Source organism: Megalops cyprinoides, chromosome 21 (genome assembly GCF_013368585.1).
Source record: "Megalops cyprinoides isolate fMegCyp1 chromosome 21, fMegCyp1.pri, whole genome shotgun sequence".
NCBI lineage: Eukaryota > Metazoa > Chordata > Actinopteri > Elopiformes > Megalopidae > Megalops > Megalops cyprinoides.
In genome coordinates, this window is record NC_050603.1 from 22,623,227 (window position 1) to 22,641,197 (window position 17,971).

At 45.1% G+C, this 17,971-nt stretch overlaps 1 protein-coding gene across 5 annotated transcripts in view; it reads right to left on the minus strand.

Annotated features, from left to right (window-relative positions):
* elmo1 (engulfment and cell motility 1 (ced-12 homolog, C. elegans)) overlaps nt 1-17,971 on the minus strand; it is a 106,518-nt gene that overhangs the window by 67,715 nt on the left and 20,832 nt on the right. For 3 of the 5 annotated variants that reach the window (XM_036555305.1, XM_036555306.1, XM_036555308.1), the window contains 9 exons: nt 12,857-12,992; nt 11,613-11,653; nt 10,724-10,796; nt 10,271-10,321; nt 9,254-9,423; nt 6,035-6,070; nt 2,580-2,679; nt 1,472-1,623; nt 1,087-1,165 (listed from right to left, as the gene is read on the minus strand). In XM_036555305.1, coding sequence (XP_036411198.1) covers nt 1,087-1,165; nt 1,472-1,623; nt 2,580-2,679; nt 6,035-6,070; nt 9,254-9,423; nt 10,271-10,321; nt 10,724-10,796; nt 11,613-11,653; nt 12,857-12,934 — 780 coding nt within the window. In that variant the 5' untranslated portion in view covers nt 12,935-12,992. The remainder of the gene's footprint in view (nt 1-1,086; nt 1,166-1,471; nt 1,624-2,579; nt 2,680-6,034; nt 6,071-9,253; nt 9,424-10,270; nt 10,322-10,723; nt 10,797-11,612; nt 11,654-12,856; nt 12,993-17,971) is intronic. The other 2 variants (XM_036555307.1, XM_036555309.1) reach the window with 1 other exon arrangement.

A 17,971-nucleotide genomic window follows, 5' to 3' on the forward strand; every position in this document is an offset into this window, starting at 1 on the left:
CCAGCAATGCAGATGGACACAGATATATAAACTGATATATACAGATATATAAACACAGACATGTAAACAGCATGCTCTGTACATCACTCCGGGTAAGAGTGCCTGGCAAACAAATAAATTACAAAAAACAGACCGCTGGTAATACCAGCGTCCAGGGAGTGTGGAGCACGTGTCCCCATTTCAGCGTTCTGCCAGAGCTGCCTCACGCGGAACTTGGCACAATCTAAATTCATTTATCAATAGAAATTTATCCATTATTCATGAATTTGGCACTGTTGCTAAAATTATTGTGCCGCAGTCACATTCACACCAGGGCCCGGCAGGACGATGAATTGCATGATTCGGGCCAGGGCCAGGGTGACGGGGCCAGGGTGACAGGCCGGGCGGATCGGAGCACTGCTGCATGAGCACTTCATTTAAGCGAGTCCGCGCTTCTACAGCTTCTGGCATCCTTGTAAATCAGAGTCACTGAAAGCAGCAGTGTTTCCGGTGTGTCAGGATGTGTATGCAGAATAACATACTTAACACCTTCACTGCAAAGCCACCTACACTACAGCTGGCCTAACAGTCAGTCCAATCACATAATTGAAGGGGTCTGGCCAGAATAAGAACCACTGCTTCCCATACCTGCCGGAAATGGTTCTGGTTATAAATACATCTGTTGCTTGCTCCAAGATCCTGATCTAGGATCAGCTGCGAAGAGCAGGAAGTGCCTACATTGGGATGGGCGAAAGGCGTGATCCGTAACAAACAACAGCTCTCTCCCACTATTGCGATGGGCGAAAGGCGTGATCCGTAACAAACAACAGCTCTCTCCCACTAGACTTTATGAGCCCCACCCAAAAACCCACCCTGAGGCCTGCATCCCTACAGTGAAGCTCAGAAGACCGCTGTTGCTGTTCTGAAGAGACAGCTATAGACTGATAAACATTGGAGCAGGGCGAGGGTTAGAGGAGGGTGAGGGTTTCCGCCAAGCTGGGCCCGTTTGGAGGCGGCGGATTCGGCCCGCCTCGCTCGCCGTTAATCAGGCACTCTCGGTGTGGCCCACGCAGCGGACAGAGAGGAGGGGGCGCGTGCGGGGCCTACCTGTCTCTTCTCCTCGGGGGCCTTCAGGAACAAAGCGTTAATCACAGCGATGGTGTACGTCTGAATATCCTGATCCGTCCTGTCATTAGCAGATAATAACAGCGCGAGACCAACAATCAGCCATGCTCCCACTGACAATGACATTTTAGCATAATCTCCTTAGCATAATCAAAACTATTTAAAGCCTCTCATAATTACACATTCTTTTCACACTAGCACATGCTGTCGATATTAAAAGTATAACATCACACAGGATGTAACACCCTTAAAGTGTTCATAAATGCTTGTGTAAGATCTGAAGTGGGGAAATTTGCACAATGTTGTCTCAGTTCAGGGTCCTGAAGCCCTAATAAAAGCACAATGTTGTTAAAATTGGTTTCCTCACCCTTGGAGGTGTGGTATAAGCTGACCAATCGTGATCTCTTGCGCCACCTTCTGGTAGAGATCTTGACTGTTCAATACCATGGACTCCAGAATGGCCAGAGATCTCTGCAGCACAGCAGTGTCCATGGCTGACTTGTTCACATAACTTGCAATCTGCAATAAAGAAGAGAATATGACACTATATGGAAGAAAAAAACTACAAACAGCCAAGTGGTTTTTACGCCAAGAATCTGACAGCACATACTTTGTAAAACTGAATAAAAATCTACTTGCTCTGCCTTCTTTTGTCCTCTTCTGAAATGTATCATGGCAGTTACTTGTTAAAATTACTGCTGTTTCTTAGCATAGCTGTCATTCAAAGGCAAGTACACCTGTTCTTTCCAGAATAACACTGGCACTGGCAGTCGCAGATTTGTGTCAGCCTGGCACACAGTGGGCCATTCTAATTTCCGAGTAGCTGGAACCTGACAGGTTTTAGAGATACCCTTCAATTAGCTGCTGCTCTACAGCGAGGTGATGTTCTATTCAGACGTCAGTCTAGTGATTAAGAGATGAGGAAACACAAGCTTCAAGGATGAAGACAAAGCCTTCGGCTTTTCAGGGTGGAACTTTCCCACCTCTGATCCAGCCAGCCATGTTAAGCCATGAATGAGGCGCGCAACACCTTTCTACTTTAGTTTGTTCTGAGTAATTGAACTTCAGAACTACTCTCTATACATCAGGAAAAAAAGGAATTTGTGACAGTCACCAATTACTGCCACTCTGCTCCTTACCAACCCCACACCAGATAAAGCCAAATACTTGTCATTTCAGCACTATGTTTGGCACTGATATTTGCGCAGTTGGGGTTAGTGGTGTCCTGTTTGTGCAACCTTCCATGCCACTTTATTAGATGCACTGTGTAAATCCCTCTGGATTAGAGTGTCTGCTGAACGGTGGCAATGTAATGTAATGTTTTCCTCATTCATTTAAAATCGAGAGAAAAACCACGCAAAGTGAGGAAAATTTGTTTGAAATGAAGAGCAGACACTGCTAATGGCCGCCCAAGAGTTGAGTTACACAAAGTCAGACAGACTCAATCTCCACCCCCTGCACCTCCCTGAACGTACCTTTTTGATGAAGGCCAAGGAGAAGGTGTCCCAGGACACAATGCCGTGGTCCATCAGCTCTACAAACGCCGTCAGCGTGAACGACAGCAGGTCGCCAAAGCTGGAAAAAAGACAAGACAACACCCGATAGCGTCATCTCTGTTAACGGGCGTGGTGGGAGGGCAGCGAAGCGCCAGGGCGAGAGCCGGGAGCCGGGCGGGCAGAGAGGACAGAGCGGCAGCCACAGACACACGACAAGAGGGCAGCTCCACAAACAGGAGGGTGGAGACTGGGGGAGTGCTGTGACATCTGGAGACAGCAGGGGGCGCCAGAGGGAGCCAGCGCGCAGTAGGTCAGCGCAGCGATGAAGCTGGTCGGCATTCCCATGCATGGTTATCTGGTCGTTAGCGCGCTGGCAGCTAACAACTCACTCACGGGTTGTCAAGCAGGGTTAGTCCTACCAATAGACCTGTGAACTGCTAACACTGCTAACACTGCTAACATTTCAATAACATACTGGCAAAACTTATAAATCAATGTGGATGGCACAAGTATCACCACTTGCTTTCATCTCTCTAAAATGGCCAGAGGGTATAGAATTTCTTTGTGATATGACAAAACTGAGAATAATCTAATTAAGTCATAAATAACGCTCCATTAAGCATTATGAAATTAACATACATTACTGTCTGGAGAACAATGTCTCCTATGTCTTTGGATAAGCAGAGACAATTCATAAGGGAATGACTTCAGTATGGATATTTTTGATCAAAGTCCCCCAAGCCTGAAGAAACAGATTGCCTTGTTGAAACACCCACGCTATAACAATGTTTGAAATGATATAAAATGCAGAAATGTGGGACCTACATGATTCCCATGAATAAATTAATGGCAATATTTACTCCTTATTGAATTTGCACGGCCTCCAGTTAGCAAGTACTGAATGCAGTCCTTGCTTTTAACAATGCTGCCCCCTTCTGGTATCTTCAAGCACTGTGCCAAACAGCTAAGTCAATGTTACAGTTCATCAGTTTGATGTCTGTAACCACTATATATTGGATGTACATCTAACCTCTGTGCTTGTGTTTATATCTTAAGGTGAAAACTACACCATCAAGTATAATAAAAATGTTTCATTTCTCATGCTAACAAACTTTTCTGCATTGAGCTGGGGATGACAGCATTTGCTATATATATCAGTGACAGAAGGTAAGTTGCAATCACTTACAAAAATATGAAAAATGCTTTGGTAATAAACTGACACATATTTGCATGTCTTCTAAAGTCGTAATTTTTCCATTACACTCTTAAAAAGTTAGACACTTTATAAGAACTCTATTAAAGCTGCATTAATAAATCAATATATGAATTGGCATATAAAGACTTCACAGTGCATATATTAAATTTTTGCATATGCTATCATGTGCATATTCATATCATCCCACATTCCTTCATTATATTCTTTTGCAATCCAGTGTTTATCAGTAATCAAACATCGCTAACAAAGAAAGGTCTATTAGGAAATGGATCAAGAGGGAAATTAGTAAAGCTTTCAAAATGGAATAAGGAGCCTGTTTCAGGCGATAACCAATACATGGATTATAAGCATTTTGCAAATAAAACACTTATTAAATTGCATGGAGTTAATAAAAACACTGTACATGACAACATGAAAAAATAAAACATGAAAAAATATATAAGCTGTCATTTTGCAAACATGCAGCACTCTAATATCTACACACAGAATTTGTAAAACTGCTCATATGCAACTCTTCTTTACAAATCACAAAATACACAAAATATTTTTTATCAAAATCACAATTTATCAAAACATTTCAGAAACACTACACATATAATTCCTTCCTGTGAGGTTAAACATGTTACTGAAAACCCACATGTAAATTTCCAGCTTGGATTGTTAATTTTGACATACACATAGGGCCAGAAGGTAGCATAGAGGTTAAATGCAGCATCAGGCCTGGTATTACTTCACACATTAGTCCTAACAGAGTTCGACTGCTCATTGTGAGTAAGCTTTTTGCACATGGCAGTGGGCAGTCACGTGACCTGTCTGGGAACACTTGTCCAATGAGGACCTTTAGGCAGTAACCAACATGAGGGGGTCCTGGGTTGATTTTATGATGCAAACCCTGAGGAAAGGTTTCACAAAGGGGGCTGATGGGAGTTGTAGTCCATAACTCAATTTAAAGTATTCTGTAGTCTCTAGCTGTATTCTGAAAATCTGTTGTATCCTCCTGGTCTGCAGAATATTGCTTGTTGAACTCACTGTCCTTTACAAGCCGTCATGTGAGATGTACGGTAAAGCTTGGCGTACAAAACTAGCTGCTCTCTCATACAACTTGCTCTAGCAATGCTCTGTTGTGAAAAAGACAGGATTTATTCTTTAAGTAATGAAATAAAAATTTCCTCACCGTGCTCAGCCATCGAAGGGTTACCAAGTACAAATGAGGCCATAAGGCACAAGGCCATTAAATCAGATGCCTTGGTTACCATCACTGTGGTGGGGTACTTAACACCTTGAAAGGCCTCATTCAGTGGAATAACAATGCAGGACAGTACTGCTCAACTCCAGTTGAAGGACTACAATCCTGCCAGTTTTCTAGCACTTTTTAAACAATCAATGCTCTCAGAACTGGGGAGAGAAGCCAAAACAGGTTCAGTCAAGAACATGCTGTCAAACTGGCCCCTGAAGCAAAAGCCTGCAGGTACCGCAGCACTGCAGCCTTCCACAGTCAGGGTTTGATAGCTTGAATGTAGGAGTAGAATACTAAGCTATTGATGGTCTCAGCCATACCACCACCAAACACAGCACCAGAGTGTGTAGGAGTACTATATCCTAGAGGAGGAGGCTACCCGTTATATAGATAGATAAATATAGATGCACCTTAACAGAAGTCAGAGTGATGGCCATCACCATGTTAAAAGGCACCCAGGGTAGGGGGAACATGTGAGAAAATGAACCACAGGGAAAATGCCTGGTTGGCTGTCCCAAGCCTCAACAAGTCAGCCTTGTCTATAAGGGCCATTCATATTTGCTGTGTGCTTGGTACGTCCAACTAAACACTTTCAATGAGCTTTGCTTTCAAATGCGCATCAACTTTGCCCAGGAGACAAAATATTAATTTACAGCTTCCTTTAGATTAAGACATTAATGTTAAACAGTTCCCATAAGTCAGCAATTGATGATTATTCTGATAACCTCCTAGGGTACCTTTAAGTGTGACATCACCACCACCGTTCCCAAGATGCTCCGCTGCTAAGTGTGAATTCACTTCAATAAGAGTTTTGCCCATTACCACATGCAAAAAGAGAAGAGATGCTGATCTGTTAAAAATAAAGTAATAAGAGATCGCTGTGGCTGGCGGTTTTTTCCATGTCTCCAGCACCAGGACCAGAGTCGAATCATGCAGACTCAGTCAGTCGATTAGGGCAGTGACAGGGAGGGAGGGGCTTACCAGGGCTTCATAATCTTCTGCAGTTTCTGATACCGTCTGCAAAGATTTAAAAACTTTGACGTCAGGGAGGCAGCAAACCAACACAGGCTCATGTTACAGAAGATTCTACGCTGGAGTTACACACTACATACACATGCAAAGACGCACACGCACACACACGCACGCACACGCACGCACACGCACGCACACGCACGCACACGCACGCACACACGCACGCACAGAACAACATTCGGGTCCCATCCGTTTGCTTCCTCCAGCTCGCTCCGGGCGAGAGAACAGAATCAGCAAACAGATGCACATTTCAATGCACATTTCGGAGGGATTCCAGGGAATCCTGCCAGGATGAGATTATTATAAACAAACATTTCCTTCCTAAAATAAAGTGTGATGAACAGTTGAGAATACTGTAATGGCAGAAGGTAAAACCTGTTTGGGGGAAGAGTAACAGTCGAAGCAATTTCTGTGTGAACAAACACTCAGATAACGTACTCAGTGCCAGAGACAGATGTGTGCGGTGATACAAAAAAGCTTGCAAGCAGAATTAACCAGAAAACGTGGGAGCCACTCATGACCTTACCTTTACACGAGGGGAGGGGAATACAAGCTACAGACTGCAGCACAGTGGCAATGCAAATGCACAGTGGTATTTAGCTAGAAATGACTCTGTAACATATGCTGAACATCAGCTGCTTTACCTAATACATGGAAAGCAAAAACAACAAAACTGACAATGGGTCTTGTTACCACATCATTTTCAGTGTTCTGTCAGCAGGGAGCTACAAAAGTAAAGCTACACCAAAAAGTGGAGCTACACCAAACAGTCAAAATGGTCATCTCTTACAGCAAAGAGGACTTCACTTCACTGTACAACGGGGAACCTCAATTACATTAATTGTCCTAATGAGGTTGAACCATACTATATTCTACCGTACTTATATTGCTATGATCTTTACAGCTCGTATGTTTTTGAACCAACTCCACTTCAACATAACGATCACTAGGTGGAGCTCAACTGCAGCAGGACCACCACTCTGCCCACATTAATATTTTATACTTCTATCTCCTGGAGCAATAGAAGGCCTTGGTTTTGTGTGTTTGTTTTGGGGTTTTTGTCATGTACGGTAAACCTTCTGAATGCTGACGTCACGCTGAGCAGTTGGCAGGAATTCAGACTTCAGTGCTGCGTCCTGGTCTTATTCCCTTTGCTCTTGCGGTGAGATGAACACCGCACTTAGCATTTCGGTCACCGACGCAGACAGGATTATGGAAAGCATATTCAAAGAAAATGCGCTCAACCCATAATTCCACTCTGACTGGGGGGAAGGGTTCAGGACCATGTTGTTGAGTGCTGACAGGCTCTGAAATGATTTTCCTAATGCAGAAAAACATAAGATTTTTGTAAATGGATCAGTGGTTCGATTCTTAATATCTGGGATTTGGATTTGTGCAAAATTCAATGCAAAGTCACCAATAGGTCAATCCATCATCTTTTGATGCCTGCTCTGGTTATTACTCATGGGGGGCACCCTTGCCCGCTGGGATACGTTCCTTTGAATCTGAATTTAAAGCGATAACTTAACCTTCCGGTTTGTGGGTGTTATATTTAAATTTACATTTATTCATTTGGCAGACGCTTTTATCCAAAGCAACTTACAAGGGAGGCATATTTCTTAAATGTCTTTGTTAAAGATGTAGAATTGAGACCGTATACACGTACATGTGGTTTATTAACCCTTTCCAACCCGTCATCCTGAGAATGGCTACCATCATTTCAGCCACAGGCAAACAGGGAATTCTGTAATGTAGGCCCGACTGTCTACATTGCAGCTGTGCATCTCTCACCTGTATTCATTACTCTCGATGTGAGCAGCCAGTCTAGTATGTCTGCATCTACGGTTTCCCATTTGAAAGACATGGAAGTGCTGACTAATGTGGAAGCTGGCTTGTAAGGGTTCAGAAGGCCACGCAGAGCGAATGTCAGTCGCAGTGTGGGTCCTCCATCTACCAAGAGGCACATAGCAGAGCCTCTACTCAGGTCTCTCTTGCTCCAACTTTCAGACGAGGGCCTCATCAAGGCCAGTGGCTTCCTTCAGTTTAGCCCCAGAGGAAAGAACACAATTTCTTCCTCATTTAAATTCTTACTTTATTTCTTTGCCACTGATTTTAACTACTAAAGGCATAGACCTGTCACTTTATTCAATCCTGCCAGCTGCAATACATAATAACACTGTCTAATTGCATGCAATGACAGCCCCAAGATGTGTTTTCAGAGCAGTAATGAAATGATTTAATCCAACGAAACCTGATTTATCTCCTGATAGTTTAATTGCTGTCAATCGGGGATGTTTTTGGCACAGTTTTAGACCAGTTTCATAACATGATGTCTTTTAAACACCCCACATTCATCATGCCAAATAGACGCGGTGGATAACTGTTGATACTGTTCTGTATTGAACAGCCCGCTGTAAGATTAGCAATCTCTAATGCTGGCATGGCTAGCCCCTCAGCCTGAATGCCAATCAAAATCCAGCTTGGCCCTTTGTAACAACAGGAATCTCTAATGTGGGCATGGCTGCCCCCTCAGGCTTCAAGCCAATCAAAATTCAGCCCTCTGCCAACCTTCTGCCTGCTGACAGAACTATCCTGAAAGTGGAGGCCAATCTGAGACCCAATGCATCTTCAGCTGTCTTTACCCAGGCCAAGCACATCTCTGTGTTTATAATGAGATTTATCTTCAATATTCATGTTCAAAGTTTTGATAACCTTCAGTAATTCAAAAACTTCAGTCTTTCGAGTATTAGCTAGAACAGAGCAAGATCCTCACTCATGAATATTAATATAAGGGATAAAGGTTTAATACTCCTCAGATATAGGAGGGCTGGTCTACTTCCCTCCTCACCTCTGTTTGCCTAGTGTAGCCTCACAGCTATGTGGGGCAGGCTATTGTAGTCTGACGACATAGTTAGGGACACCCGGGCCTGGATTCAACCCCACCACACTGCACTCTGCTCTTAGTTATGAATACTTCAGGCAGGCGTTACTTTTTTCCATTACTTACATGCCTGTTTCTGTTCATTTCAGCAATGACTGAACTTGTACCGCTGTGTAATTAATGGGAAAAGATGACGGCTGCTCAGAGACGCTCTTTCAGCGGCTGGGCAGCAGGGCTGAATCCGGGTGGAGGGAGTGGCCCCCGGAGGGAAGTGGAGCGGTACTTACTCCGTGCCACTCTCCACCATCTGGGTGAGCAGGGAGAGGCCGTCCAGGTTGATGAACTCCTGGGCGAAGGTGACGTCACGCGAAGCATTGGCCAGGTCCTTCAGCGCCTCCAGCTTGAGGTCCATGCTGGAGGACTGGATCTTCTCGTGGAGCTGCTGTGCCTTCTGGGCCTGTAAACGTGGGCAACGGCGCGGGGAGCACAGGTTACGGGGGAGCGGAGAGACCTGAGGCACAGTGCTGATTCAAACAAGGAAGCCTCACAAGGAAGGTTTATGGGTGTCAGACACAACTGTGTGTGGAGCACTCTCCAATTTATAATTTCAAGGAACGACCAGTTGAACTGTGTACACACCATACTACTGCGATGGCTGTTTGTTAAACAAAACAAAACTAAATTATATGAGGCTTGTGTGACATACATAACCATTTACTATAAATAATATGCTGCTACACGACTACAGTGTTACATAGTAAACACTATATAATTAATACACAAGTACATAATACAAAATAAATACTAGTATATTCTATATAAAAGATAATTTCTGTATATACTTTCTTCTGTCTCAGCAAAATTATTAGGCACCACCTCAAGAGCTCCAAACAGGTCTATAAAGTGCATATTCTTACTGGTGCTATGAAAGAGCCTGTGTCACATGAGAAAGCAGGCTTCATTTTTCTTTCAGACTAATTAAGGACAATTCCTCTGTGGCACCCTTTAAAAAGAAACCTTTCTGCCCCTCCTCCCCATATTTAAGACTGCAGTGTCATCACGTCAGCCATTTTTCAGTCTTCCTCTCCGTTTCCAATCAAACACAGAGAAGAATTTAGGAGAGGTGCCAGCACAGAGGATAAAGGATGCACAGTTAAACTTTCCTGACCATACAGCATTTAACATTTATATACATATACAGTACATATGGATGGCAGTTTAAACATTAAAAAATCTTCATTAATTAGATATACATCTCCAACACATATGTTGAATGTTAAAGGTATGACCTGAATGTTACTTACAGGAGATGATGTCAATCTCAAAATTGAGCCATTTTTGATGTCATTGCGATTCTGTAGAGGAGAGAGTAGAAACACTGATAAACAGTGGCTATCCAACAGCACAGAATAGCTCAACTTCACAGTTCTACGTGTGTTCAACTCAACGCAGTTTTTAAAATATTTCCATTTGAAATGTTGGATTGTTCTTTGTGTTGAAACAGGGATTTGCTTACCCCTGTCTAATGTTTCTTTTAATGTTACAAGATCAAAATTTAAAAAAATATCTACATCACTGAAAACATAAAAAATCATTCTTACAACTATTTCTGCTTAAAATACTCAAGTGCTCTTAATGTTCTCAATACAGATGAAACCCTCTGATGTATACAAGAGGGTCTAATTCGGGTCAAATATCTAATTAGGAAGGTCTGTTTGTTTTTACTTCTTTTGAGTAAGTATGTTTTGAGTAAGTACCTTTTCTGTGATGTAGAAGTTTGTTGAATCCGCATTTTGGAGAGCATAGTTTTCATGGTTCCCCAGGGACCACCTGAAACATAGCAGAGAATGTTAATAAAGCATTAGTGAAATGCTCATTTTGCGGTGGAATTCAGCGCAGAGGTTTGTAGTAGAGTAGAGCCCAAACCATTATCTATGTTCATCTGGTTATTTCTCTCCAACAGTAGGTGAAACAGTAGGTGAAAAGTAGAAAAGTAGGTGGGGTTTTCTCAGAGTGGGTATGTCCCACACAATAAGTGCTTGACTGGGGTATTCATAGGGGGCGGGACTTTTACACCTTTCATGCCTGAATGGGCAGCACAAACTTAGGCAGACTGCCCACAACTTACCCAGAATGGAGACTCACACCTATGTGAGGGTCTCAGAAGATATCAGAGGGTCCAAGAAGATACTACTTAAACTGAACAGGAGGTACAGTGAGCCAATGTAAATTTTCACAGGAAGGACAGAAACCAACATACTGCCCAAATATGGGCAATCGCAGTCTGGAAACAATGAGACACTGCGGATTGAAGGAAAGGAGCAGAGCTGTGGTTAAAGCTGTTCTCTCTCCTTCTACGAGCCTCCTTGGATTCATCTGTTCTTTTGACCTCGGCCCCCTGGAATTATGACTATGTGACACTAATGCAGCCAGGCAGAAAGCTGGGCGAGAGCCTAATTTCTCACTAGCGACACCACGTGAGGCCTCCAGGATACACCCACGACGGGCATGCTCATTCATAATTTGACCTATGAAGCACTACATTCAACCATAAACACAAGTGACTGAAGGGCTGACGTTTTATAAATGTCACAACTGATTAACCACCAGCAGAACAACAAAAACAGATATTTCAAAATGACTTACCCGTCACAGACTTCTTTAATGATGGAAGTCAGGGGCTTTTTCTGGGGAAAGAAAGATTAGACACTCTTGTTAATCGTTACAGTATGGGAGCGTACTGTGCTGGCTTAGTGAGGCATATTACCACAGGACACTGCAGCATGTCCCACTGGTTCAAAGCAGACCCAGGGAGAGTCATTACTGACACGTGTGTGAACTGTGAGCATGTGTGTTTGTGTGTGTGGGTGGGGGTGACAGAGTGAACATCCCTGAGCATTAGCGCACACACACAAACTTTCATCCCTGTGGAGGTCTATCTCCGGAGCTTTCGGCTAACAGAGCCACAGGGGGAGGCTCCATGCGGACATTTTGGCCTGTGCACATCGGCCCCCTGAAGGCTGCGGGAGGATGCCAGGCCTGTCGCAGGAACTTAGCGCAAAGGCTAAAGGAAAGTGGAAAGAGGCAAGACGCAAGGGCCCTCTCCAGCTACACTGCAGCTGCGCTGAGCCGCATTCCCCCATCTCCAGTGAGGCCAGCGCCATCCCACTGTCTAACGCGGAGAGACCCACGCCCAAGGCGCCTGCTTCTCCTTATGTTTGACCGTTTTCATCTAATTTAATCACTCATTTAAATGTTAATGAGTAAATGTTTGGGTTCGCTACTAACAGAAAAAGAAAAAAACAGCCGTTGTGAATAAAGAAGCCCTGGGCATGAACTATTTTGTTAAGAGCTATTTATGTGAAAAAATTATTTTCAGTGACTCAAGTGTTTTTTTTTCCCCATTTTAGCATTTTATCATGAGTCAGTCTGCCACATACTGCAGGATCTGAGTACATGTGTGCAATGATGAATGCATTACTAATGCCTAAAGCTTATCAAGACATGTCTACTGGGGCAAGTTCTAATGCAGGCAATTAGTTAAAATTTTACACATGCGCACATACACACGCACACAAAACATACACAAACACACACACACACATCTATTCCTGTCCCCATGCAACAGAGGTCATTGTTTACAAGCCTAATCCAATAATAACACCACATTATTTATCTGCTTGTTGGATGTGATATTTTTAGCATATTTTTCATTTATGAAGCTGGATATTTACATTTAGAGGTCAGGTTCAGTGCCTTCTTCAATGGTATACAAGCTGTGCTCCAGCTGGGATCTGAACCTGGGACCTCCTGGTTAAAAACCCCATCAAAGCTGGTACAACCGAATACTGAAATCCCACTATCAATGACAGTGGGCTGGCGGTACTCACTTGGTCTATTTCCATCAACCTGGGGAAAGCCCCCGGCCACTCGATGGCCACCTTGACGATGTCGGCGGGAGGTGGCATGGTGGTGGCAGCGTGACTTTGTCCCTCAGCCTCACTGCTGTCGTCTTCTCATTCACGCCTGCAGGGGACAGGGACACAGCGATAGGATCACTCACACAACTCACTCTGGGGAAAGAGTCACTGCACTGGCCTATATTTACCCACAATCCGTCTGGCCAGCCACAAACCGGTAACCTACGCATTACACACGCGTGTGCATGTCTGTTATCCACACACAGAACATGCAAATGAGGAATGAAGACAGGGTACTAGATGTCAAACACTGTGTTTCCACTGTGGGGGTCACGGGGCCTGATCTGAAAGAGTTCACGATGAAAAGTTCAGTCAAGGACAAGGTGTGCTGCACCTGGTGTTCAGACACGCTGTTAAAGGAGCATTATGCCTGAAAGCATGTGTGCGACAATGCGCATTCTTCTAATTACTAAGTGGCCGAGTCACAAGCCGATCGTTGCGTTAAGCCTCGGGAACTCTCAAATCGAGTTAAGCTCACGGCCCGAACACTGCCAGTGCGTATTACTGAAGAGGAAGAAACTTTGCTATGCAGAGGCATTGTGCAATTTTCTGGACACCAGCTGTGCGTGGAGATAAGCAAACGGGGCCTGGGGAAGCTCTGGAATGTCTTAGGCAACAACGAGTGGCAGACGCAGGCGATGTACAGGCACAGGTACTCAGTAGAGCCCTGGAAGGTGCGCAGCATCAGATGTGACAGACACATTGAGGAAATGTTTCAGTGTCAATGGTGATTCTGTATATCAGCTTATACAGGCCTTCGCACTGTAACGTTCTCTGAAAAATATTTATTAAAGAAAGAGTTGAGCTGTTTTCATTTCATAAGGCTCACTGAGCAAGGGCTGAATCCAATTAACCCCCCCCCCCCCCCCCCCCACAAAAAAAATTCCCTTATCTCCACTGTCTTATTATATCTATATAAATACATTTAAAATACATATATATAGATAGTGAGTGTGTAAATATAGTATATATAAACATATATTGTTTAAATGTATACAATATAAATACTTTATCAATGAAAAAAGTCTCCATTCTCAGAGGGGATGTTGTTTAAGTAAATGGATAGTTGGTAGCTGGACAGTATAGAGGACTGTTAACCTATCCCCGAAGGAGATGCACACATGAAAAACCCTGCATATTTTCAAAAATTTACACAGCAAAAAAAAATAAAAAAAAATACTGCCATCATTTCAAAATGTAAACATTTGAGTTATGTATTCAAAACCTGATACAAAACTACTCTCTGCTATGGAGAAACTGCATCTTGCTCACTAAATTAATATTTTGTACAGAAAATGATCCCAATACTAGTGAATGATGATTACTTCTGCTTTTGTTTGTATTGACTTGTTTATATTGACTGTTGGCATTCTTCTTAGAAAATAAAATAATATAATTACATCTGAACGGTTATATCATGGAGAAACACAGGTACTTAAAAATGGTTTTATCATAGAAATAAAAGGTGGTTACTATACACACACACACACACACACACACACACACACATACTGTATATGGCAACAAGACAACGACGTTTCTCCTCCATCGTTCCCCAGTGGTGGGGGCAGAACTCCCTGTTCTGCTATGCACAGCTCCATCACTCCAATCCTTCAGACATGGTCTGAAGACACATCTCTTCAGACTCTACCTGGACTGACCTATCACACAATCGCCCCCCGACCACACACTTCCCAGCAGTTAGCCCGTGTCAAGCATACATCACATTGGGCTGGTTATCCTGTCTATTTTTGGCTGGAACAGCCCACCAACACCACAAAGCAAACGGAAATGAACATCGTTTTCGTCGCAGTTCTCCAGAAACAATACTTCATAGAAGTAACCAAACCACGCTTCAGGGTATAAAATAAGCACGGACACATTTAAACAGGTTGCACTGACAGCACCCGTCCTATATTCAGCACTGCAGTAGCGCCGACACCACTTCTCGATAAAAGGATCTGTCTGATCTGCAAAACGCCCAACGCTTCGCAAGGGGGCCTGACAGGAGTCGAAGTCCACCAAAACTGGGTCAGAAAACTTCCTGACCCCTAGCCGAAGACACATCAGAGCTGCTGGGGAAGTCTTGCCTCTGCACTTTGCCAGCTGAACTCACCCCAGCTCTGAGCTCATAGTATCCCTCCCTGTTTAATGGGGCCAGAATTCATCGGGTTTGATTCGTGGGGAGGTGATGACTTTATTAGAGCACGATCGAGTTGCATTTCGGTGAGGGCCGGGGCTGCAGTCGGGGAACCGCTCTCCTGCAAGCAGCTGCGAGACCTCGGCCTGCGCGGCTGCTCATGGAAGCACCGCTTTCTGGGTTGAATCTTTTCAAAGCCCGACTGGTTCATCCCTCCATGAATATGTCATTGCTCATTCAGCCTGCTGTTTCTCTCTGGAGAAGGTTCTGGAGCGGCAGTGTTCAGCAGCAGGATTCCGCGTAATGAGGGCGTCAGGCAGCACTGCACAACCAAGGAACGACACCCTCCAACACAAACTTGTCGGCCACCTGCTAACCGAAATTTGGGGCTCGAAACAGAGGGCCGTTCCTTCTTGTCACATTAATTGCCGGGGGTGGGCCTTCTGCATCAGCAGCGGAGTGCCCCACTGCCGTGCTCTCAGTTCAGACCCTGGCCGACTGGACAGATGCGCTGTCTGTCAAACTCAGAGGTCTAACGTGCTAGTTCAGCGAGGTTCAGCATGGAGTTACCAGAGCAGATGTGACAGAGCAAAGCTCCAGATACCAGGATTTCCATTTCCACACACTGCAGGCCTCCGACTGCTTCTTAATCTCCTCTTTCTAAGCACAGCATTATACACGCACCTGACACAAAAAGGAAAGTGGCGCAGTGTGAATAAGTCACTGCTCAGTCAGCTCTGACAGATCAGATAAATTGGGCTCCATTTGGACGCGGCGCTTTACATTTTTCATTGAGTCGGCACCGTATCAGGTGTCGCCGTCTCCCCCCTCCACCCGGCCGCTGAGCAAATTACAGCGAGGTCAAAAGCAACGGCAGCCAATCGAATGCAAGTTGAAAGCAGTGGCGGCGAATCACATGCAAGTGAAGAGCAACAACAGGCGACCCAAAGGCAAGACTTGCTGTCTTGCCTCTGGGTCTTGCCTGCTGTGGTTTTCACATGCCAGTGAAAACCACAGCAGTGAATCGCATGCGAGTCCAAAGACACCACCAGCAAATCACATGCAAGTGGAAAGGCAGCGGCTGTGGATTGCACGTGAGTCAAAAGTAATGCACTGACAGTGTGGCATGCGGAGTGATCCCTTCTTTCCGAAAGCAGGACTCGGAGGGCTGTGTTTGTCATCTGTCCGCCGTGACTCACGGCCCAGTCTCCCAGCGACAGTCGGGTTTGCCAGTCCACCCAGGGCAGCGGCGCTGCGTCTTTTCCAGGGCGGGGCGCATCGTGGCGGCTTTTTCTGCCACAAGGCCAGGCCTAGCTCTTTTAATAAGGCCAAACCGAATGAATGACCAAACTGTTTCGCTTTTTAAAACAAACTGAGTCATCAGGGAAGAACATAAATGACACATTAATGTGCCTTTACAGATGGAATTAAGCCTTTTTGCTCAATACCACATGCCAGCAAAGCTGTGATGAAGAGCGCACCGAAGACCCGTTTCATTCGCCGTTCCAGACAGCAGCCAAAAAGGTCCAAGACCAGTCAAAAACAGACCCACGCCGGGTCAGCAATGTGTCCAGTCATCCATTTATCAACGGCAGGGAGGGGTATGACTCAGGCCCCTGCTACCTGCATCTCATATGAAAGTTTATATTAATAACATGAGGAGAAGGCTCCCCCCCCCTCCCCTCTCCCCATCTCCTTCCGTTTACTTAAAATCTCTGCTGCAGTGACCTTTGCAAGTGCGGTCGAAGCCGAGCTGTAAGCGAATGTGTGAATTAATGTGACAGGACCGGGACGAGAGATGCCAACATAAGCGAAGGGGGAGGGGGGCGGTGTCTCTAGGCGCCTTGCTGCCAATCCACCCATCACCGTCTCCGGGACTGAAATATTCCCAGGATTCCTGGATCTGTGTCTTGCGCTGCGGAAAGCCGAGAACATGCAGCCCCACCCAGCCCACACCACGCTCCTTTTCTGATAACAGAAGGAGCATGCAGCTGATCCTCGCCTTGAGGTTATCGATCCACCCTCCCTGGACACGGAACCAGAGTGAAACAGGAGAATCGCTCTCTCCTCCGCTGACAAAGCTCCTGGACTGCGCCAAGAAAACCCTCGAGGCACTCGAGAATTCGGTTCGCTTCTCGCCGAATGAGCCACGTGAGCGGGCCTGACAGCTGCAGAGGCGGCGTGCTGCTCGAGCTGAGCCTCACGCATCACTTCCTGTGCCCTCGGCTCCTCACGGGGAAGGAGTCAGAGCTGCGGCCCCAGACAGGCTTTTTCATGCTTCCGGCGTCTCCTCAGATCTGCGTCGCTGCACGTGCTTGGGGTTAGCAGGGTGTCGCTGTCCGAGCCGGGCACGACACTCAAGCCAGACCGCTTTAGGCTGAACGGTGGGGCACGGCAGGAAATGGCAATGAAATCTGGCCTCTCACTTTCTCCGTATCGCTGGAGGGTCCGTTTCAGAATGTCGTCATGCTCATTTGGGCTTAATCATTAGCACCCCATCTGATCAACCCTGACAAGTCCCCACCCTGCCCTCAACCTGCTTACAAACTGTGGAATTCCCAAAAACTATGGAACAGAGTTCCCTCTGTTCCATAGTTTTTGGGAATTCCACAGTTGGCCTCCTAATACCAGGGATCGATAGGATCAGTGGTAGTTTAGACCAGTTTAGACTTCAGTATAGCCCATCAGCTCTATTAATGGGAACAGGAAGTCTCTTTGCAGCTCCCTAGGTAAAAATAACCTTCTCTATCCTTAATACTAAAAAATGGGCCACTTCTTCACTAAAGAGGTCAAACTTCTTTCGTATTATTTAGGAAATTATTGATGGAGTTTTCAAGTATTTCGGTGGTAGATCTAAGAAATTTACACAAGCCAAACTGAACAAC